The sequence below is a fragment of the Acartia tonsa genome, chromosome 5, assembly GCF_053477335.1.
Source record: "Acartia tonsa isolate MP-2025a chromosome 5, ASM5347733v1, whole genome shotgun sequence".
Classification (NCBI taxonomy): Eukaryota; Metazoa; Arthropoda; class Copepoda; order Calanoida; family Acartiidae; genus Acartia; species Acartia tonsa.
This window is the reverse complement of record NC_137264.1, coordinates 2458096-2483965: the sequence shown is the minus strand read 5'-3', so window position 1 is coordinate 2483965 and position 25870 is coordinate 2458096. Positions and strand designations below refer to the sequence as shown.

General features: G+C 31.9%; 1 protein-coding gene across 2 annotated transcripts in view; it reads left to right on the top strand.

Annotated features, from left to right (window-relative positions):
• sty (sprouty signaling antagonist) overlaps positions 1-25870 on the top strand; it is a 36025-nt gene continuing 10155 nt past the window's right edge. The window contains exons 1-3 of one of the 2 annotated variants that reach the window (XM_080159845.1): positions 1-241; positions 15475-15578; positions 16140-17181. In XM_080159845.1, coding sequence (XP_080015971.1) covers positions 16142-17181 — 1040 coding nt within the window. In that variant the 5' untranslated portion in view covers positions 1-241; positions 15475-15578; positions 16140-16141. The remainder of the gene's footprint in view (positions 242-15474; positions 15579-16139; positions 17182-25870) is intronic. The other variant, XR_013879377.1, reaches the window with a different exon arrangement.

Genomic DNA, 25870 nt, shown 5'->3' with positions numbered 1-25870 from the left:
ATATTTTGTTGCAATTCTAAAAGTTGGCGTCCATGTGCGCGCGACAATTTGGCATCCCTGCCCGGCCCTAAATGAATTTTAGTTTAGTTGAACCGAAACACTTGCTGAGGAGAGAGAGAGACATTGAGAGAGAGAAATATATTTATACATATACACAGCGAGTTAGCTTAATCTCTCATTTTTGTGAATTTTACAGTGTTATTGTGATCTAATTATAACAAAAAATATTAGTTTTTACCAGGTAGTTATTAATTTTTTATTATTTTATTTTCTACTGTTAATTATTTAATGTTATCTATAGATAAAAGCAATGAAAACTTAAGCTAGTTAAAGGTACACAAAATAATTGGGTTTTTTTCATTATTTTTCTTTCAAAAGCTAACTATCTTATTCATTATAAATAAAAAGTTAATTCAATATATATTTTATAATTTTGTGCTGTATAAAAGAAAGGTTTTGTTGAAAGAAAGCTTTTTAAGTTGTTATCGCGGTTGAGTGAAAAAATTCCGTTCAAATTCATAGATTCATTCATGATTTTCTCAAGTTCGGTTCTTAAATATAACTACTTTTTTTCAAGTAAAGCTTTTCTATATTTATGGGCGGTCATAATTATCGGTAATTAAGGCATGTCAGAAATGTTCTACCGAATTCAAACTTGGGTACAATTTTTAAATTAACTAATATAATTATCTCAAAAGTCCAAGTATAAAAACATATTAAAGTTTTTAACAATAATTTCTTATATAATATTATTATCTTTTTTGACTGATGTTTACTCAGACGATTGGGCATAATTTTAGAAAAATAAAAACTCGATAAATATAGTAATATAACGTTTTTACTTTAATTTTAACTTAAAGTTTCATATTTTTGCAATCTAGAGTCAGAAAGATCTTATAATATAAGAGTATGTCAATATTTATCCTCTGTATTTAAGTAATTTTGGGACAGATTTACACGGAATTTTTGTTTAGAATTTTAGATATTGATAAATATTGGATGTGCTGTAACTTTATGTTTGTCTTTTTGTTTTGTTGAGCTTTGCTTTTTTGGATGTGTTATTCTAGTTACTATTTAAAAATAACTAGCGGCTACGCCCCTAGAGGCCTCTAGTGGCACTTTAAATGTTTTTTTTTATAATTAAAATATGTCTATGTTGCGTTTGACGTTTATGTATGCGTTGAACTCTCTTCCTAATATCGAGAACGTAAAAAAATTAGTGATGGGAATCCGGATCCGGAATCCGAATCCGGAATCCGGAATCTGCCCAATTTTCGGCCAATTTTGGAATCCGAATCCGGATCCGGAATCCGTTTTTTGTAGCAGATTCCGGATTCTAAATTGGTAGGCTAAATTTAATTTAAATAGGTTAGAAAATACCAAGTACATTTTTAGGACATACGTAGCACTTAAATTTTTAAAAACTAATGTGATTTAAATGTTTTAGTTATGCTGGAAGTCAACACTTTAAACAAATCAAGGCTTCAACCAAGTAACATAGTGATAAATTAACGAAAAAAGCTATCCCTCTGTAACGGACGGCCTTTTAAAATACTGCTAGAATCCGGAATCCGAATCCGGAATCCGCCAAAAATAAGAATCCGGAATCCGCAAGAATCCGTCACTTTTTTTGACGGATTCCTTCAGAATCCGGAATCCGAATCCGGCCCAAAAATTCGACGGATTCCCATCCCTAAAAAAAAATAGTTAAAAACTTTCCGGGGACATATAAGAATCTACCCTGTTAAGGAGAACCCGATCGGTTCAGTTGTTAGCGAGATCCCTCGGTACAGACAAACATCCTATTACTTTAGTTTAAGGATTCCAATACGTAGGTTTTTAAGACATAATTGATAAATTTGATTAAACCTACTTTACCAGAATGGCTATTTTAAAAGAATTATTTCAAGCTCAATAGAGAATTTTTTTATAAAACATTTTTTTTTTGTATTTTCGTAATAAAGTAAGCAAAGTAAAGTTTGTTAACATTGCATGAAAAAAAAAAATAATTTTAAGGTCTGATCCTCGAGTGAGGCGTGCGATGGGAGGGGCAAAAGCAGACACAGAAAAAGAGAAGGGGGGGGGAATGAGTGGAATGGGAGGGAAGTTACATCGACTGAATCCCCCCCCCCCTTATCGTCTAATGCTCTCTCTTTTTCATCTCTTTTCCTTTCCCATTGTCTCTCTCAGACTTCCCCTACCCTCTTTAAACAGTGTATAGGGTGTGCTTATAGAGTAGCAAACTCGTATAGCTAAATTTTTGTCTATCTCACAATATGATTTTTAATTAATATGAACGAGTTTTTAATTTTCTTGAATTTTTAAACATTTTACATTTTTTTGTTGCTTTTTTGGCGTATTTTATTTAACCTCATTGTAGTCACACCCAGTGTGTGTGTGTGTTTGTGCTGTGCTGCCTGAGAATTCATTCATGATTTTTCAAACTGGAAAACTAGATTTTTTCTATGAATTGCTTATGCCTCTCTCTCTCAAAGCTTTTCTACATAACAAAACGTAAATGTAGGCAAACATTTCATGGGGATTCCTAAATTGGGTATTTTATTATATGAACAAGTAAGCTTTTTTTGTCTGTAGCGAAGGATCTCGCTAACCGCTGAACCGATATGGTTCTCCTTTACCATGAAGCTTCTTATAGGTCCAGGGAAGGTTTTTGACTATTTTAGGGTAGTGTATCTCCCCCATTTTCTGCCCCTAGAGGCTTCTAGGGGCGTAGCCGCTAGTTATCTATAAAGTGTAGCAGCTCTTTAAAGCATCTGTAGCCTTGAATGTGATATAAGCTTCGCTCTTATGGATGTTATGTTGTCATCCTTGTTAAATTGTGTTGACATGAATATTTACAATTTAAAGCTTTAGATTCAATAATTCTTTAATACACCGAATTAAGGACTTGAGTGCTATTAAAGTTTTAAAAACAAGGATGACAAAATTCAATTTCGCTGTCTATATACAATACCTACCTAATTATTACAGGAATCCTTATTAAATGCATAAATCTACCAAAAGGACTAAACTTGTAACTATAATGGCACCTAAAGTTTAAAAAATTGAAATGCTTCGCTTTAAGAAAATTTATTTGAAGCCTAATAATAGTTATTTCTCGCATCGTATTATAAACAGCTTTCCGCGGATATAGAATATAAAATTAAAAGATTAAAACAGTTTTTTTAGCCCCGAGGTGCCGAAGGCACGGGCCAAAAAAACTGGTTTTAATCTTATGATTGTACATCTTTATGTTCGTAGAAAGCTGGTTATAATACGATGCTAGAACATAGTTTTTTCGTATGGATGAGAACCGGTTCCTATCCACCGGATTCGAATGAATACGAGAAAATATTTTACTATCCAGAAAAGTATTATAAATCAAATAATTTTGGTTAATTAGATACCTAGCTAAAATATTTTTCATTAAAATGAATTTTTAAAACCAGCAAAAATATATAGCATTTTTGGAAAACTAATTAATAAGTTGTAAGATTTATTTGCAAACTATTAAGTAATTTGTGATATATAGACTAAAACCATCCCAGCACCCACAGAAAGCTTCTTTGAAAAACATTTTGAATTTATCAATTTTTTTTGATTATTGAAACCTGACTTTAAAAACTCTGAGATCTTAAGGGACAAGACAAAGGACGATAAATTGTTTTACATCCCCAATGATTATAAACAAGGAAGATTAAAAGTATTTGTTTAAAGTTTAGACACCAATATAAATTCATTTAAAGTACCCAAAGTTATAAAGCCAGGATAACACTGTTATAAAACTTTGGGCACCACTGCATTTCCCCTCCAACACAGGGCAAACCCTAATTTCATTGTTTTTATGTTAATAGACCTGTTATTCTTAAAGGATAAGAAATTTTAATATTTATTAGCTTTGTATACAACATGTGCCTAGCCCTGTGGGGCTGCTTATCATTCTATTAGCACCCCTTGCGTAGGAGGACCTCAGACAATCACAACACAAATCTTTTTAGCTACATTTTTTTTTGCAGCAAAGCTATTCTGAGACTATGTCTGTATGTCTATTAGCAATTCGGATATTTCTACATTTCTAGATCTCCTTATATATAAAGGAGAAACATTTTGTTTGAAGTTTTTACTTGGGGTAAGTTTTAGGCTATATGAATGACCTCCCCCGGCCATCCATGGGAGCTAGGGGCGAAGCAACTTGTGAAACAACTTAAAGCAATACATGTGTATGTGGTGAATTGATTGATTTTTCATAGAACCTCTGTTGAAGTCTTTCTTTTAGTCTTCAATGTGTAAAATCAATATAATGCTCTAAAAGGATTTAAAAGGATAAAAAAAAAATACTGATAAAGGCCTAGTTTGGTTATCCTAATAATAAAAGTAATGAATACATCTGCTCTAGTTTTGAATATTGCCATGCTTGTTTTTGTTTCTGGTATGATTGTGCAATATTTCAATTCTCCTGCCCAATATACTAAATTATCAACATAAAACATTCATGCTCCAGCACACATTTTTATAAATTTTATAACGCTGTGTTGTTTCAAAAATTTATTTTTATATAGGGCAACATTATGCGACTGCGGGCGGCTGCTAAACCTTGGTAATTTGGCCAGAAATCTTCCTTGAAATACAGTTAAAACAATAAAATAATTAAAAGAGCCTATTTGCCAATTTGTTGTACCCAGGGAGTAAGAGAATTAGGTTAAATTGTTGTTAAAAATCCTCACTATTAAAAAATTTACAATTTTAAATTTTTGTTTGGGGGGAGGGGACCCAAATTTTTACACACCCCTCCAATCCATATATTCATGTTATTCCCCAAGAATGGCGACCCTTTGTTTGTCAGCCCAAATCCAACAAGTTAGGCAATGTCCATCCCACAAACCTAACCCTACCCTATAGCCAAACCTTTCTTGGGGGGGGGGGGCTAGGGCAGTGATGGAAAGAAAATTTGCATGCCCACCAGAGCCCCCCTATCATTATGATTTGTAAGTTTTTGCGGAAAATGCAAATTGCATGGCATAATTTTGCACCATTAAAATGCAGGCAAAACAAAACTTGTTAGCTAAAGGCGAGTTAGGATTGTTTGTGTGTGTGTGTGTGTCTGTGTGTGGATTTATGTGTGTGTGTGTGTGTCTGTGTGTGGATTTGTGTGTGTCTGTGTATGTCTTTCATATTGTTTTTGGCCTGTGAGATGAAAAGTGTTTATTCATTGAAACAAAAATTACAAAAAAACTTGGAAGACGGTCAGATTTTATTTTTTCATATTTAGCTTTTATAGTAAATGTATTGTAGATGACATTTTGGCTCTTTAATTAAGTAAAACATGTTTTTTTTTGCTGTTGGTTATAAAACTAAGGATGGATATTGTGTGTGTAAGTAAATACTAAATAGTTGCACGTACACAATAAACTTTCCTACCATCCCATCAATGGTTATACCTTCGTTAAACAAAGAATTAAAGTGATAATTTAACCATCCCTTAACACCAGTACATACACACACACACACACACACACACACACACACACACACACACATACATACATACATACATACATACATACATACATACATACATACATACATACATACACACACACACACACACACACACACACACACACACACACACACACACTCACGCACACACATACATACATATGCCTGGACTATTCATTAAAATTTTAAGGCCCAGCCAATTAAGGGAACTTTCTTATTAACAAGGATGACAACATCCATAAAAGCAAAGCACTGAAACGGTAGGACAAACAGACATTACCACTTGTATAGTGTCAGAACTGAATAATCAGAATATAAATGTATAAATGTCTAAGCAAAATTGTAAGTAAAATTGTTGAAAAACTGCTTGATACAGTATAATGTGTATGGACATACTTACATTTTTAGAACTTGATTATAGAGTTGTTTCGCTTATAATATTGTACTTTGTTGTCCCAGGAATCAGTATACCAAAAATCAGATCAATCGGATTATTAGATCACATAAAAATTTGTTGTTATAAAGTATAAAATTCAACATGTTTAAAATGGACATACGGACATTCTGGTAATGATTATAGAGTTGCTACGCTTTCTAAATCGTACCTAACTACTAATTATAGAAAAGCTTCGCTTTTAATTAATGTTTTGAAATGTACATAACTCAGTGAGAGGGCCACATAAAAATGTACCACTGAAAATCATTAAGAAATAACTAGTATTCATTATGCTTAAATTGGGCGCGTGCGTCCTCAGATATTCGCCGGGAGGGGGGGGGGGGATTGAGGGGAAAAGAAGAGCTTTAACACAAAATATGTCAAAAAAGGTTGAACAAATTTTTGGTTTAAAAGTTGCAGGCACCTAAAAATGTACTTGAATTGCCAAACTGCATTGACTCATTATTTTAGTAATTTAAACCTCTGCTGTTTCAAATTGAATTAGTTAAAGCATCAATCTATTCTATACCCACTTCCTTTTTACCCTTTTCAATTTGAGTGGCGTAGATTCTCTACAATAGAACTAAGCAAACTTATTTCATATTTCATAAAGATAAGAACATGGCATTGAAATCAATCTTTAACTTATTATTTTCATTCTTTGTATGTATAAAGCTACAAAAGGCATAATTTAATACTTAGGTATTAATGTGATTGGGGGGCATTTATCATTTTTTCCTTTTCCTAATTCCATATTATAAAGAAATTCTGATATACCCGCACCATCATTCTCAGCAATGGATGTTATCAACCTTGTTATGATTTTTTTGTTTTGTTTAGTTGTGTATAAGTATTGATGTTGAGTGTCCTGTATATTCCTCTGGGCCTTAAAATTGCACATGGGTTGCTTACTGCATGCTCAGGCATGGGGCCTAGGAGCATGGTGCAGTGGTGTAGGGTACCTTCAGGCAGTGCAACTGTTACTTACAAGCATCACCACTGCATGCACTGGACTAGGAATAAGGATTCCGGAATTGTTGTGTTGAATAGAGTTGAGATACAACTAAAGACTGACCATTTGACACCTGCTATCTATCTATAGTTGGAAATATCCTAACCCTATTATTACAAAACCTTTACCAGGTGTCCTATTATCACACCCCCCCCCCCCCCAGATGACTGGAGCCAAAAAATAGTTTCTAGCAGGGTGAAGTTAAACTATCACACTTAGTTATGATCAATTCTAACCATCCTTCCCCCAAGAAAAAAATCTTTTTGTACTGATTACTTACCCAAGGACCTTCTTTTTAAAGGGATTCCATTAAAATGTAAAGTTCTTATTTTATCATAACTATATGACGACTTTTTGTTTTCCATTATGATTATCCCCTTCCCTCATCTTTGATACTGAGTTAATGAAAAAGTTAATAATTTAACTGTTATCCTTGCTTGTAACTTTGGGCAATATACATTCATGTTTTAATGTATTTTTTTTAACATGTTACACAATAACATGAGTAATTTTATGTTCTTATTTAGGTACCTAATATAATATTGATTCAAATTACTAAAAAAACATTATTTTTAAGTCATTATCATAAACATATTTTTTTGTGTGTTTTAAATGATTTATTCTTCTTACTAGAAAAAATCATAGATAAATTAAACATGATAATATTACATAATACACATATTTATATATACATGTTAAAACTGTTTTGTATATTCTTGGAATTTATTGATATGGATGTTGTCATTCTAGTTTTAAAAAGAAACATAAGTTTAACATTGCTGAAATCCAAGTCATAATTAGCATGGGCAAACCTTTAGAAAATTTTTAATTACACCTTTAAATTCCAGAACTTACACAAAACATAACATTTGTAGAGTTTTTACATATTTTTCAAAATAGTTTCTTTTCAATTTATTTAGGTAAAATAAGAAGACCTTATTATATAAATGTTCTTGAGAAGTATGTAATAGATGTTTAGAACTTAAGTAAAAAATATTGAATTGCACTAAAAATTTTTGTTATTTGTGTATGAATGTATTTAAACATTTACTACTTACTAGAACTACTTAGTACTTAACCCCGCCCCCTAATTTATAGATTTTTCTTTCTATAAAAACATTCTCTATATCTCTTTCTCTTTTTTTGATTTTTATTAGATGTTCTCATAAACAAGTTACTAAAATATGCTGAATTATTTATATTTTTTTTACTTTTTTTCATAAAGTTGAAAAAGACACGTGGCTGTTTCAGTTATATGACTTTACAGGTATAATATGTATCTAATCCATTTAGATTAAGGTTTTATGATTTGAAATTAGGTAATACTCCAACTTTTCACAGATTTTGCTTTTATTTAGCAGTTTTGTATTTGCAGATTTAGTAGCCAGTAAATAGTGAATTCCCTACAACATTCATTGCAATTTCAATTGATTCAATTCAATATTATGGATTCCGGACACACACACACATACACACACAAGCATTTATTTATCTATTTAAATGATTATCAATCAATCATTTATTTATCTAACTATCTATCTATCAATCAAACTTTTATCCATTTATTGAGCTGATTTTTTATCCAGCTTGTAACTTAAAACTAAGATTTTCAATCAAAAAAAATCTTATCTACATCTATTCTCAAATTTGCAGAATCATATTTCAATAAATTTGAATGTGTCTGTTAGGAACTAACTACAAATTAGATTATAAAGTAGCTTTGCCACTAAAATAAAATAATTTGACTAAATAGGATGAATTTGTTTGTATTATAACACATGGCAGCTAAATTTTTTTTTCAACTTGTACAAACACGCGAACAAATATACACAAAACATTAAAACATTCACAATGATAATTATACCAAATATTAAATATGTTTAATTTGTTTCATTGAAATAAATTTTAAAACAACAACAACATTAAAACATTCACACTTTCTTCTATAGCTTTAACCCTTTTGTTTGGCTAACAAATTATGTACTTTGCCTTTAGATTATTATAAAAAAAATCTTTTAAACTAAATTTTGTTATGGTTTTACATTTAAAACAAACAAAAATTAGATAAAAATCAGCCCAGGACCTTGATAAAGCTTACCTGAAATGGAATTCATTGGTTGGCGAAATTTTAAAATCTTATTGGATGTAATAGTAAAAAAAATGCCATTTTGGTCAACTGTCATTATTTAAAACTCTTATACAAATATTAATGTATTGATATATAACTCTTGGGTAATTTTGTAAAATAAATTATTATGCAATGAATTAGTTAGTGCTCTATAAATTGTTTATTTTTCTTTACCTAGGAAGTCTCTTATAAGCTTTAGACACAAACATTCTAAATTAAAACTTCCCCTACTTAAATATTAAAATATTCTACAATTTATTTTATTCTCGGTATTTTATAAGTTTTAGAAAAGGCTCCAAAGGCTAAAATTACAAAAGATTTAATAACCTTAATTATAAATAAATAATTAGTTGCTTAATAAACACAATACATGTTTTTTTTATAATATAATTGTGCTGAACACAAAAGATTATAAATAATGAAAAATCCCCTCCATACAAGATTTCATTGTATGACTCTAAATAAGGGGGGGGGGGGGAAGTTCTGACACATTTGTGTAAACCTGGTGTATAGGCTTCATCTTTAGACTGAGAGGATAGGTTATTAGGGATAAAATCATTCTTATATGATGAATTTCCCACAGATTTAAGATTTTTTGGATAGGTCTCCATACATAGACCACCTGGAGGCCTGGAGCTCCGGAACCTGGAGGCCTATCCAAAAAATCTTAAATCTGGGGGAAATTCATCATATAAGAATGATTTTATCCCTAATAACCTATCCTCTCAGTCCAAAGATAAAGCCTATACACCAGGTTTACGCAAATGTGTCAGAACTTCCCCCCCCCCCCCTTGTTGGAAGGTAAAATGTTGATTTATTGATAATTCCTAAAATCTTGTAATTTGTGTGAAATTAAGAAATTGCATGAGTTAATTAATGTGTTAATATCCCCCTTCATGACTTAAGTTCCTGGTTAAATAATTTCCCTCTCTCCCCTCCACCTCCCTGAAATTTGAATTTTACAGAGGATGGGGGGGGGGGGGGCGGGAAATGACAACCCTTCCTTGTATTATGTAGTGCCACCTTCCTTTGTCAATCAAACTCCTTTCTTTCTCCTGTTAAAAGACATATTAATCATAGACTGTTCATAGTTAAAATAGAACTTTTAATATTTTACCCTATTAACTTTAAAAAAATTCTAAAGTAGCTTTAGGTCATATTTGAAAAATACTAATTGTTGATCAGTGATCACTCTAAAGTATCTCTAGTTTCATTGTGAGCATTGCAATGTGTAAAAACAAGAGAAATTATTTTTCTCTTGGCGAAATATTTAATTGTGACAGTAGTTTAGTGTTATTTGATTTTCTTAATCGCAAACATTTCTCATAGTTAGCACCTCACATAAACCAAAGAAAGGAAATTTTATTCTGAAAATTAAGTATTATATTTTATTTAAGTTTATTTATAACTTTTACTTTAAATAAAAACTTTTTTACTTAAATCAAACATTTACCTACCTACCTATTTTGATTTTGTATTAAAACATTTAAATTATTTTACTATTATTTGCTGTTATAACACATGTCCTGTTTTAAAAACTCATGTCTTGAAGAGTAATTTAGGAGAGGGGAAAATATTTATGTTTAATTACTTTTAATATGTACAAAATTACTTGAAAATTCCTGAGGGTAAATATTTAAATATGAAAATTATTTAGATGAAACATTTTCACTCACAAATTAAATTGGAAATTTAAGAAATTCTATTTATAGAAATAAGTACCCAATAAATGTTTTGAATCCAGTTAATGAAGAAACCTGATATTAAAGATTTCAATAGATAATAGAAAATAAATGAATCATTTTTGAACCAATCCAACTATATAAAACTAGATAGATAGATAGATAGATAACAATGTCTCATACATTTTCTCATGCCCTATAACTGTACCATGACCCCCCCCCCCCCCACCCCTTATTCCCCTACCCAATTTAATACATCCTGTCTCTAATTTCTAACTCTCAAATAATTTTTGTATCCTTATTATTGAATTGGTCCTATCAATATGATGCTAGAAACATGGTAACTTTATTAGGTATCATTATAATCTATTTATAGAAGGAAAAATTAAGAAATTTAATAATTTATAATTTTCCCTTCCTTTTGGTGTCAAGTCCACCCACCCCCCTTTTGACTGACTTCTGTTGACTTTTTTTTGTAAGTTGGTGTAGGAGAGGTAGGGGTGGGGGGGTGGTAATAGTCAGTCCTAGTCCTTTGTTGTTCGGAAGTATTTGGAATTTTCACATCCTGGTAAAAAGGTGTGTACACTTGCAATTTTTTTCCCGAAAAAAATTATTTTCCAAGTCCTACTGTTATTTTATTTAATACTGTATATTTTCAAAATTCTAAAAAAGTTATAAAATTCGTTAAAGCTTTTCTTGATTTCTTTTCAAAATGGATGTTAGTTATTTAGAAATAACATCATTTTAGTCATAAAGATTTTACACTTTGAATCATCCTTTTTATTTTTAAGTAGGCGTTAGGAGTGTTGCAAAAATATTCAAGAAATTACTGTCTAAACATGGTTTTTCCAAAGATTTTGAACATTAACATAAAGGATATTGCAAATTGTTGATTATTTTTTTATGTTTAAAATTTCTGGGTGGACACTCCTTGCCCTTCAACCTGTAATAGGCACAGATGATGAGAGGGGGAATGGAGAAGTGGGGATGGGATGATTGTAACAGAAAGGGAGGTGGGGTGGGGGGGGGGGCAAAAATGAATGAAGTTTCACGGACACCACTTTTATAAGGATAGTTGTTAAAGAGGGGGGGGGGAGGTGAAGTCACAATTAAAGAGGGTCATATGTTTTCATTCATGTGAAAGGTGGGGGGGGGGGGGGAGATAGATGAGGGTTAGAGAAGTAAACATAATAATAATAAATAGTACATATTAGGTATGGTATTTGGATTTCTTTTAGATAGCTTTAGCAAAATAATTTTCATTTTTATGTTTTATGTTACTTAAGGTTTAAATAAGATTTTGGCTGTTGGTAAGTCACTATCTACTGTACATTTCTTACAATAAAAACCTGTAATATTAAATATCAGATTGCCCCACCACTAATAAATCAAAATTACAAACAAAAAATTGTTTGTACCTTCTATCCTTGTTTTTATTCATTTAATATTTGTTTCACAGCCAGACTGCTGGATTATTAAATCATCTAATTGGATTTAATATTTGAATAGTTTTTGCTTTGATTAAACTGCTTCATGCAAATAAAAGAATTAAATTCACATCATACATGTTGAATATTTTGTACAGTACATTTGAACCAACCCTTTTTAAAAAAAAATGTAAATCAATCAAGAAAAGTGTATGTTTTATCCTTATGATAATATGTATTGTTTTACACCATGAGTTTCTTAATTGAATTTAATCTCATTTTTTGAAATTCATCTCTCTCTTTATATACATATAAGAGATGATTAAAACTAATTAACTTTTTAACTTAAATAAAAAAATAACTTTGGAAATTTTTAAAATTATGGTAATAATTTTCAAACTCTTTGTTAAAATAAAATGACTTATTACTTTCTTTGCCTTTGTTAGGGAAAATCTTAAACAAAATTTTGTTTTTGTTCCAAAAATTGTACCTAATGTAGATAATGTTTTAATTTGAAAATTATGGAACATTAAAAAGTTATCATTCACACTAAAAGTCCTAAAAATGATAAAAAAAAGATATTAATTTAAAATTTTGTAAATATGACACAAGTAAACATTTTCTTTGTTTTAACTTTTATTTAAGGAAAATGTGAAAGAAAGAGTTAATATTTTGACAAATCCACTCCAGTTGAAAAATTGCTTTGTTTAATTCCTATGTTTTTACTTGAGGAGTGATTACATTTTTGTTCCATGGTTTTTCTTCTCATACCTCGGGGGAGTTCAAACAAAATAGCTAAAAAATTTAACCCCTAATTCAGATAGATTTTCAAAACTTTGTAAAATAAATCATCAACATTATTCAAAAGTTACCTACAAAAAAATCATTAAAGTGAACCTAATTTTGATTAGTATAGGTATGCCAATTCATAAACAGATAAAAAAGAAAAAAATGTTTTATACATGTTATAAGTTTATTATGTTTAATCTAATATATTATAATTAATGATAGAAAACCATAATTTGAATCTCCCCTAAAAGTTTATTTTTCCTTAGCATTTACTGACACATATATGAACAACATAAATATATTATTATATATATATACACCTTTTCTTTGTTAAGGGGTGAAATGGAATTTACCCCTACTTCCCCCTTTCTTCTTTAAAGATAAAGGTGGCAATAGAAAGAGAGATGTGTCTGAGGGGGGGGGGTATTCTTTATGTTTGATTATGACTATGTTGTGTTTGTTTGTGTACATGTGGTTGAATTAATGTTACTGTATGTCCGTCCGTCTGTCTGTCCGCAGTATCAAGTTAAGATCCGGTTAATTTTATATTATTATTAAAGAGACAAACAACAAGTGTCAACTGGAGAAAAATAAAATAAAATAATAGATGTTTATCCTTGATTTTAATATTTGATTCTGTCAAAAACATTTTGTCTTTGTCATTCTATCATTAATAAAAAGTTTTTTTTGTATAAAAAAAAATGAAAGTGTACATAAATAGAGAAATTTTAATGAACCTCAAGTTTTAAATATTTATGTAATTTCTATCAAAAAAAACCTGTTCTATACTTTTTGGCATTTAAAGTTTAGCTTGTAACCCTAAACTCTGTTTTAGCTAGGTAAAGCTCATGAATGCTTTGAAGGATTTTCTCTATAAACTGTGAGAAAGGAAAAAAGAGTGAAGCTTCTACTTCATTCAATAAAATATTTCTAAAATATTAAAAATTTTGTTTTTGTACTTTTTAGCATTATCTTTAAAATCTAATAAAATAATATCTACATTAAAAAAAACACAATTGTCTACTGTTTAGCCTTATTTTGTTTCAGTTTAAATTTGACTTGTCTACCTATCTTATTTCCCATTGATGTAAACATATTTCAGCCTATCCATATTTATACAAATAGAATGGATAAAACTTGGGGGCACACAGACACACACACACACCATGTTTACACACAGACAATCCTACACTCTTAAAAGTTTCTTATACAAGCAACAACTCTCTGAAAAGTCTACCTAAAAACCCTTTCCTTTTCCCTACCTTCCCCTTCATTTGCCACCCTTTTTTATACCTATCCTCTTACCCTCCCCCCCCCCCCCATCCACGCAGCTAAGACGCAGGTCATCTCTCCCTGCCTTGCACACGTCATAAAGTCCCGTCTTTTAAACAATTTCGCACATTTTTTTTGGAAATTTTGTCTGCTATGTTGTTAGAATTTTTAAACATACATTGTACAACACTGAAAATTGATATTATCTCAAGTGCAGAAGTGCATAGAAAAAAGTAAAACATACTCTTATATAAATTCAATTCCTTTAAATAGAACTAGCGGCTTCGCCCCTAGCCTCTAGGGGCTATGCCCCAAGAGGTGATAAAAAAAATTAATATTTATTGTTTTTAGTGAGAGAATGTTGCTATTCTTTCATTCAAAATAAATGCTGGAATAAAAAATAATAAAAAGGGCAGCCTGCGGCAGCCTGTAGCAGAGCAAAATAAAAAATAAGGGGGGGATTTTTTTGTTTTTGGGGGGGGTTAGTAGGGGTGTCCCACCCCCCAAGAAAATAGCTTAAAACCACCACAGGACCAATAGGTATATACCCTCAAGAGTAGAATCCGATCGGTTCAGTGGTTACCGAGATCTTAAGCTTCAGACGGACGGACAGACGGACGGACGGACAGACATCAAGCTACTTTGTATTATAGATAAGAGCACATATAAAAACTGAAGAAAATATTAAAAATTCCACCTCTATAAATGCTAATTTTAACACGTTCCTTTTGCTCATGTTTAAGGTCAGGAAAGTACACAAGAAAAACATTAACTGCTAATGATTTGTAATTTATTACTTTTGGATTTTTAGGTTTGTTTCATACTCAAAAATAGGACAATTTTGTCTAAACAATATACCTAATGACATTTTTAAATATTTTCAAACTGGTTTTTGAATAAATAATAGTTATTTCTCGCATCGTATTATGAACGGCTTTCCGCGGATATAGAATGTACAATTATAAGATTAAAACCAGTTTTTTAGCCACTAGGTGCCGTAGGCACTGGCTAAAAAAAGCTGGTTTTAATCTTATGATTGTACATTTTTATATTCGTAGAAAGCTGGATATAATACGATGCTAGACATAGCTTTTTCGTATGGATAAGAACCGGTTCCTATCCACCGGATTCGAATGAATACGAGAAAAGTATTTTTTTTATTGACACGCAATGTGATTTCTGTAATGCTTATCTGCCCCCACTCTATCTTATTATTATTTTTATTTCAGGTGTGGTGTGTCAGAATGTAATGCAGATGTTTGTTTGTGCCATCTCATCACCTTCCTAATGCCTCCTAAGTGGAGGACGGATAAATTAACCAAAAATTAAAAAGGTTTACAACACAACATTTGTTCAAATTACCTATGTTTAATTCATTTTTAGAAACCATATATTTTATCAATTTGACAATAAAGACTTGAAACTAGTGATGGCAATCCGTCAAATTTTTGGGCCGGATTCGGATTCCGGATTCTTAAAAGAATCCGTCAAAAAAATGGCGAATTCCTTGCGGATTCCGGATTCTTATTTTTGGCGGATTCCGGGAATCCGGATTCTAGCAGTAATTCAAAGGGATTTTTTAAAAATTAAGTGCTACATATGTCCTAAAAATTAATGTTCTTGGTGTTCTCTATAATTCACTTTCGATAATCGAACCAGATTTTAAAAGATTTTATATGTAATGATGATAATCTTTGCCTTAAAAAAGAGGCAGTTGAAAGAAAAAACCCAAAGCGCTAACTTTAGCCTACCAATTAAGAATCCGGAATCCGCTATTAAAAAACGGATTCCGGATCAGGATTCGGATTCCAAAATTGGCCAAAAAATTGGGCGGATTCCGGATCCAGATCCGGATTGCCAACCCTTCTTGAAACAAATGTTGTGTTATTAAAAGGTATGGATCATGGTCAGGGAAAGAGTTGTGAGACTCTGGCCTCAGTCACCCTCCCACCACTCCCGAAGCCAGGCGGCCACAGTGCACCCACACAATCCCGCACAATTGGCGCGGGAGCCGTCGCCGCCCACCCTCGACTACCGGGCGGCGCAATTCGCTTGCCGCCGCCCACACCGCCCCCGAGGCCGAGCAACACGCTGTACCCCTCGGTGCCGCGCTCTTCCAACACACCCACACGTCTTTCTTCGCAGTCCCAAAATGTTAGCTCCACGCCTTCAACAAACACGTCCTTGTCATCGCAGACGCCAAGGGTTGAAGGCGGCCAACAGCAAAATAACTTGTTCTCTAGTCTGGTCAGTACGATACAACAGCCGTTGCCGCTCTCTTTGTCAAGAAACAGTGGCGGCAGCGGCGGACTTTTGGCGGAAACCGCCGGCGTTACAGAATCCACACAGAATATCACGCTATTCACGCCAAGAACTCATAGACAACAAAATGTGTATGTTGACACACCGATCAAAAAAAGTGAACCCCTTCCCCCCTTGTCATCAGCCAATGCTACCCCACTGAATAGCATAAAGCGGTTGGGGGGTGGTCTGCACCGCACCCACCCCCACACCCCTCATATGCCAGTGTCAGTACCTAGCAGCAACCACAACAAGTCATTACCAACTGTGATTACTCAGCCGCTGGCCGCCAGCGGCGGCGGCGGCTCGATCCACGGCGGCATTTGTAAGCCGCCCACAGCCGTTTCCTCCAATCTTTCATCGCCCACTCCCTCGTCAGACAGTATAATATGCGGAGAGTGCGGCAAGTGTCGGTGCGCCTCGTGTAGGTCGGCCCGACCCCTACCCAAGGCTTGGATATGTGATAATAAATGTTTGTGCAGTGTTGAGTCATGTGTGGACACCCTGACCTGCATGTGCTGTGTGAAGGCGGGCCTGTATCACTGCGGCGAGTTTGTGGCGCGCGGCGACCAGGCGGCCGACACTCATGAACAAGAATGGGTGGATAACCCTTGTAGTTGCTCTAGTAATAATTGGTAAGGTTTTTTAATGTTTGACATTTATTCTTTAATTACGAACGTTCGCCAACGATATGCCATAATTTGTTATCAACATTAACTGAAAATGTAATAAGATCTTCATATATTAGAGCTCAAGGGATTCTTATCTAGAAAACTGAAAGGGAGAAATGTCTGGGTTTAAAAAAAAGAGTATTTAAAGCAGTCACACAATATTTTTACAAAAGAAGAAATGGATTTCACATATTTGACTGTTTTAAAGCATATCTTTTTAATGGTTTAATGACTTTTTAGAATTATTATCAATAAAATAGAAACTTTAAATTGATTTATAATTATATATCATTGTGGTTTCATATTTAGTTTATGCTTCGTCTAGTTTGCAAGACATCCAGGGTTTAGAATTTTCTATCTGTCTAGACTATCTATCTATTATCTATCTGTGGTAGATTATAATTTGTCTATGCATTATTGTTACACATTAGCTACCCAGCAATTAGATTCCTGGAACCTCTCGATAAAAGATTTACCTGTATTTCAAATAATAGAGATAACATATGTTGATTGTTCATTATAGTATTTTATTAGTGGATTTTATTTATTTGAAAAGGGATATTCTGTTCTTTACTTTACTCTTGTGCCCCCCCCCCCTTCCCTCTTTAATATCCGAAAGTTTTACTTTTTCTCAAATTACCATTCTGCTCCGAATTGTAGGATTAACAACGAATTTGGATTATCATACTTTAAGATTTGTACATTAAATTCAACATTGATAGGTTATTGTAAAATATCTGGTGGTTAAGAACGTTTCTATCATCTTTTTGCTATCAACAAGGATGACAACATCCATAAAAGCGAAGCAATAAAACGGTAGGACAAACGGACATTAACACTTATATAGAGTCGGAACTAAATAATCAGAATATAAATGTATAAGAATCGGAGGAAAATTGTAAGTAAATTTGTTGAAAAACTGCTTGATACAGGATAATGTTTATGGACATACTTACATTTTTAGGACTTGATTATAGAGTTGCTTTGCTTATAACATTTTACTTTGTTGTCCCAGGAATCAACATACCAAAAATCAGATCAATCGGATGATTAGATTACAACAAAATTTGTTGTTAAAAAAGTAAAAAAAATCAACATGTTTAAAATGGACGTACGGACATTTTGGTATTGATTATAGAGTTGCTACTTTTTCTAAATCGTACCTAACTACTAATCATCATGCAAAGTTTGGAATCGATAGGACAATTCTAACCTGTTTAAATTAACGAAAAAAGCTATCCGTTTGTGACGGACGGACGTACGGACCGACCCTAATTATAGAAAAGCTTCGCTTTTTAAAATTAAATCAGATTAAAATCAGTCCATGATATAAGTAAGATGTAATTTAATTTTTTCATGTAAAATATTTCTTTTTTGTTGAACTAAGGCCAGGATGTTAGGTTATCTATCTACATCATGTAAATGTATATCCATGTTTTCAGTTTTCTACTAATTGCTATAGTGCATGGTATATGAGTTATTTTAGAAGAATCATATATCTAATAGGCAAAAAATACCAGTTTACAAGTATAAAGTTAAATAATTTGGATTTTCAAAAAAGAAACACATTTTTTTTTGAAAATTAGGAATTAATATGTTAAAAATTTTAAAAATAGCATTAATGGTAGTATCAATGTAAGAAAATGGCAATTATTTCAATTACATGATAATGAAAGCTTTAAGAATTAGATAGAATTTTAATAATTACAATAGGTTTTAATTCATAGGTCTAATCTTAAATGCACATTTATACAGAATTTGTTTTCAATTCAGCTTTTTTTAGTTGTTGTCATATATTTCTCGTACAACTGCACTCCAATTTAATTTCCTTAATAATATATATAGTCATACACTTTAGCACAAATACCATAATAGCCAACACGAATGACATAATATTTAAAGATCAAAATTAAAAATTACAAAAAGCAACAATATTTCTATTAAAAAGAACAGTAAACTGTAATACAAAAGAGGTTTGTTAATGTACACTACAACAAATCAAAGTTATGAGTGCCTCCAAAAATATCTAATATTAAAAGTTGTTAATACAGAAACATCGTAAAGGACAGGGGAAAACTTCTAATTAAATATGTTGATGAAATCTAAAGAGAAAAGGCATAATTTTTCAAAATCTTCCTTATTTTATTTTGTTTGAACAGCCATGTTATAATGCAAAGGGGCGTGGCTGCATGTAGTGCATAAACATTTTATTTCTTTGTCAGGAGTTTTTTAGACGTCTTTGGTGTAATGTGATTTTAATTTTCTTGGAAATTAAATATTGTTTTTTTATGAAAGGAAGGAAGAGAATTAAAAATATAGAAAAAATAGCCTATTATTTTGTTTCTTTGTTAAATGCATTACCATGTATTTAATTTGATTTATTTTTTTTTGTCAACGAATTTTCAAAGGAATTTTATAAGGCTATTTTACCATTTAAAATAAATTTAAAACATAACTCTGAATTGTATGAATTATATAAAGTGGCAAATTACATAGGTAATAATAACACACAAAAAGAAAAGTTTATTTGAAGCCAAGTTTTTTCGGCCATTCATATTTCTTTAGTTTGCATTTTGGCAAGGCTGAACAATTGTCCCACAAAACAGTAAAAAAAAATATGTTAAAAGTTTTAAAAATCAAAACATCAAAACATGTGAAATGTATGAAATTAGATGAATTGTTTTTGGAGCCTAAAATATTGCAATCATTGCCATTTTTTGGGGGTCATGATGTAATAGGTCTTGGTGTAATGTTTGAACATCTAGGCTTTAAGTTTACTGAAACATTTAAGGAGAGAGAGAGAAAGATTGGGAGAGCAGATGGGAAAGAGGAGAAATTGAGAGAATTAGGAAAAGAAATGGGGGAAGAGGGAAAAAAAAGATTTGGGGAGTGTAATATTTTAAAGTGACAACATACATTCACAATATTTTGTCATTCATTCATATATTTTAGACAATTACCATACTTATCACTGTGTTTTCTTTAAACTAATAACCTATTTAGGGTGCCCTTATGCAAGATAAATGTTTCATGTTATTCAAGAAACCTTAAAAAATCGTCTAATCTTTCATAGGTAGGTGTAAGGAAAGATAAGTTATAGAATCTTTGTATTTTAAGCTTCAATGACAGTACAAAGAATGGCCTTTATAAAAAGAATGGATAGATAGAAAAGAATGTTATTTATAACTAAATGACAGTACACAAGCTGGCATTTTAGAGAATACAAAAATATCTGATTGTAAGGGAAATTGGGATTTTGTTTTATTTTGAAACACTTGAACTCTGTACATTTTATTGAGATTTTTTTTATTTATTCATGTTTTTTACTATAGCAAATAAGTAGATCACATGTTTTTTATTGTAATATATCTAAATTATGCTGAACTTAGCATATGTAAATATGTAAGAAGTAGAAATTTAACTTTAATCATAAAAAAAATTTAAGCAAGATTTTGTAACATTTTCTTTAAAGAATGCATACTCATAGTCCATAGAAAAATGTTTAAACCTGTAATCTAAAAAAAGATAATTTGATTCAACAATTTTTGTATATTAGTCCTGCTCTGTAATTTGTATGTAATGATGAAAATTGAAACATAATTGGCTCCTCAGTTTAGGCATGGCTACTGAAATATGTCATTGTATTACAGCAAATAATAAAATTAAGATCTATTTTTGATTTAGCCTTCACTATACCTTGCTACTTTACTTACTACATTTATATTCATTTTGTATAGGGGGAGTGGTTGGGGGGGAGGGGAGTTCTTGTGGATTTATCTATTAAGGATTGACGCAACTAACCTCTCACCGCCCAATAGCCTAAAACCTGCCTCAAAAAGTTATTGAATAATCAGTCCAACCATTTAAAAGATATTATTGAACAGACACACAACACATTACTATAAAGAAAAAGGACTTGTTTCATAATTTCAAGCAGTTTTGTAGAGCACATGCAATGCAATATGGTCCAATATTTTGATGTAATATGGCAGGTTGGGGGCAGGTTGCTGCCTAGAGAACTCAACAATATTGCATAATCACTCCATTTCATTTCATTTTGGGTAATATTCAAACAAAACATGATTTTATATGAATCATTTTATTTTTTAATCTTTTTATCAATTGAGTATTATATTGCTAAATATATTCAAATTATTAAAAAAAAATGCAATGATAAATTATCTTTATCTTTTTATTTATTTAAAATATATGATAATATCATGAATATTAAAGTTATGAATAATAAAAATTATTCAAAGTAAAATATATGCTAATTATGTAGTAAATTTACTAATTTTAAATTGAAGTTTTTGTTAAGAAACTCTGTGCTCTAAAATATGTTTTATGAATAGCACTTTTTTTTGTAAAACTGGCAGAGAAACAGAGTAAAAATTGTGTCTATTTTCATTCATTCAAAGGATATTTACAAAATTTTCCTCCTTTACTTTTCCATTCATACAAATCTTTTCAGAGCTTTCTTAAAGTTAAACTTATGCGATTAAACGTCATCAGTGAGGCCCTTGTTATGCAAGTTTTAATAAAATTTAGGAAAGTAATATAAATAGTTTATCAAACTTTAGAAAAAAATCAATGAATCCAAAGAATCAAAATCAAACTTTCATAGGTATCTTATTTTAATGTAAAAATAATATTAGGTTAAAATACAAGTTTATCTTAATGGAGCTTATAGTTTTGGTCTGATGTGGACAGGGTGGGGAAAAACCCAGGTTTTTTTTTAAAAAGCCAAGCCCAACCCAACCCAAAAACCCTTAAAAACCCAGGGTTTTAAGGGTTTTTATGGGGGTTTTATTGGGTTTTTAAGAAAAAACCCTGGATGGTTTTTTTTGGGTGGGTTTTTTTGTATGCCCACCCTGGATGTGGACCAAATTATAGTTTTATTTATTTTATTATGTACTTTAACTTTTGGATGAATAGAATCAAAATTATGTCGTGTTTTCTCATAAATGATTTCTTGCAATGTTTACAAAATGTGACAAATTATGTATTTTACAGCTTATTAATTTCCTTAAGCTTTAAATTATTTGTAAAAGAATTATTGTTAATTTTACAAAAAATGGTTGTAGCTTGTTTACCATAGTTTTTTTTATTAACAATTTCAAAGAAACACATGTTTCACTTTTTGTTGCTTACCTTCCTCTCTCAATAACTGTTTTTTTATAAGCTATCACTTTTTACTTACACAATACAGGTGAATTTTTGGATTAACACAGAAACACTTGCAAAATAGCTTCCTCTTTTCTTATGTGTCTTTATCATTTATTTGATATGAATGAATTAGTGTTCATGCATTTAATTATTAAACTTTTTTAAAAATTCAAGTTAAAATGTTTTAGAAATTATTAGCATTGGTTTTAGACTAACTTCAACAGATCAAGTGCCTTTTTTGATGTTTTGATGTTTAAGATAGTAAGAACACCAATAAAGGTTTCCAAGTGTAGAATCAAAGAGTTTGAGTATAGACATGAGATTAACTGGAATGTAGGTGAGTTGGGTAGGATTTTATAAAAGATTCTGAAATGTTAAAGATATAAAAACTATCTAAATGACAATTGAATTTTATTTAATATATTGAAATATTGTTTGAAATATGTAATTGATGGATTTTCAATGAATAACCCCACCCTTGTTTTCCCATGCCCAATTTCCAACAAATTTTCTGGCAAATCAGTAAAATATTCAACATTTTTTTGTTTCCCCTCCCCAATATTTACATTCTTTTGTTTCATTTTTTTTCTTTAAGTAGCATACATGGATTTACAATTTTAAAAAATTGCTGCTTTACTATGAAAAGCAACTATTCTTGTAAAATATTTAAAAATGAGGTAGATTCCTCTTAGTATTATTTTTAGCGATTTCGAAAATTTGAGTAGCCCCCCCCCCCCCCCCCCCCCGACAACAAAATAATAATTTAAGTAAACTATTATTAGGTTGGACAGGAGGAAGGGAGGGAGGGTATATAAGGCGAGACACGAGCCTTGCCTTGCCTTGCCTCAGGCTCCTTAGTCAACCATGCCAACCAGTTTAGGATCGCAGTCCCTCACTACAAGGCATATTGTAGTCGACTAACAAACAGCTACAAGCCCTCAGTCTATTTATAGCAGAATTCTTTCCCTTTCCCCTCCCATCTGACCAACAACCCCCTTTTCCCCACCCCCTTAATGTTCTCCCTCACATCATGCGAGCACTCCATGTCCGCTACGTGTCCGCGTTTCTCGTCCGCGTTTTTTTAGCAAGAACAATTTTATTTGTGGGTTGCGTAGCAATATTTAAAAGAAATAGCCGACAACGAACATCTGTGGCCGCAGCGCTCGGCTCCCTAGCCTATAACCTAACCTAACCTAACCTAAAATAGTTTTTTGAAATTTAGAAAATTAAAGTACCCCAGACAACGAACATCCGTGGCCGCAGCGCTCGGCTCCCTAGCCTATAACCTAACCTAACCTAACCTAAAATAGTTTTTTGAAATTTAGAAAATTAAAGTACCCCAGACAACGAACATCCGTGGCCGCAGCGCTCGGCTCCCTAGCCTATAACCTAACCTAACCTAACCTAAAATAGTTTTTGAAATTTAGAAAATTAGAGTACCCCGACATCAAGTTGTGGACACAGGAAAAAGGCAAGCTTCAATTTAATTCAATAACGTGCTGTGGAGAAGCCTCGCTTCGCTCGGCTTCCCCACACAGCACGTTATTGAATTAAATTGAAGCTTGCCTTTTTCCTGTGTCCAAATCTTTTCCTCCTCCCGCAGACTATCCAGACTGTCGGGGGGGGGGGGGGGGGGGGGGGGGTACTCAAATTTTCAAATTGATAAAAAATTTTGTAACAGGAAAACGCCACTAAATATTTTTCACATTAAAAGGCACTCATAGGTGTTTTTTTTGTTTACTTTTTTCAGAAAATATGCATTAGTCAGTCATAAATTACATTTTATTGTCATTTTTTTATGTTTACAATTGCTTAATAACTGTAAAATGCAATCAATATAAACAATTGTTTTTTTTTTCCATGCATGATTTTCAAACATATACATATATATTGTATATAATACATGTGTATTCAAACAAATATATATGAATGAAGGATGTATGGAATAAAATATGAATGGGAGAATGTGTTTTTATGTGTTTGTTTGTGTGCCTGTATGCATATGTGATGTGTATGCCACATAGGTTAAATGTTTAAGACTTCAATTTGAGAAGATCTTAAAGGGAGGGGAGAGAGGAAGGGAGGGGGGACTAGTCAAGTCATAGCCAAGGTGTGGCATTATAAAACTGAATGGAACTTCTTTAAAACATCTTTTTGCAAATATCTCTGGAGCCAAAAGTTATCTCTCACTCTTTTATTTGCAAATGATTAGCAATCAATTGATCTATGGGTGATAAACTATCAAGATGCCAAAATAAATGATAATAAAATGCAAAATCGCAAAAAAAATGTATTCACTGTATAAACAAGTTTTGATATCATGAATATTGATTCATATCATTCTACATATTTAATAAGGAGCTGGAAACATAATAAAAACAAGGATGACAACATCCATAAAAGCGAATCGCTGAAACGGTAGGACAAACGGGCATTAACACTTTTATAGTGTCAGAACTGAATAATCAGAATATAAATGTATAAGAGTCGAAGCAAAATTTTAAGAAAATTTGTTGAAAAACTGCTTGATACAGAATTATGTTTATGGACATACTTACATTTTTAGGACTTAGTTATAGAGTTGCTTCGCTTATAATATTGTACTTTGTTGTCCCAGGAATCAGTATACAAAAAATCAGATCAATCGGATAATTTGTTGTTAAAAAAGTAAAAAATCAACATGTTTAAAATGGACGTACGGACATTTTGGTAATGATTATAGAATTGCTACGCTTTCTAAATCGTACCTAACTACTGCAGGAATCACCATGCAAAGTTTGAAATCGGTAGGACAATTCTAACATGCCTAAATTAACGAAAAAAGCTATTCGTTACGGACGGACGTACGAACGTACCGACCCTAATTATAGAAAAGCTTCGCTTTTAAAAACATATGACATGACATTATGAATTTATTTATTATTGTTTAAGATAATGATCCTACCATTAACATCTTTCATTCTTCCCCTCCCCCCCCCCCCCCCCCTCCACAGAGCATCCCCCATAAACTGGTAAATTGTCCCCACACCAAGCTATTGGTCTGGTGGTGGTGGTTTGCGGGTAGTTTTATCATAGCACTAATTTTAGAAATAGCAATACTAAACAAATACCTAGTCCATAGTTATTAGTTTTACATGGTGTTTTAAAAAGTTAGTAACTCATATTCTCATGTTCGTATTTGTAGGGTTTGTGAAAAATTTTGCTTTTATGAAAGCAAAATTTTTTGAGGGTTTACACCAACACCATTTAAATGAATGAATCATGAATGAATGGACGGAAAAAGAAGAAGGCATAATAGATGGATAGATAGATAAAGGTGTAGGTATCCATAATTAGACATTACAAACGGTTACAGAATTCAAGCAACCATGAAGTGGTGGGAGGGAGGGGGTGTGCAGGATAAGAATGGTTCAAGATGATGTTAACAATTCCAAGATGGAACTATTCCTACTTGGGAACCAACCACAATGCAATTTTCCTGGAATTT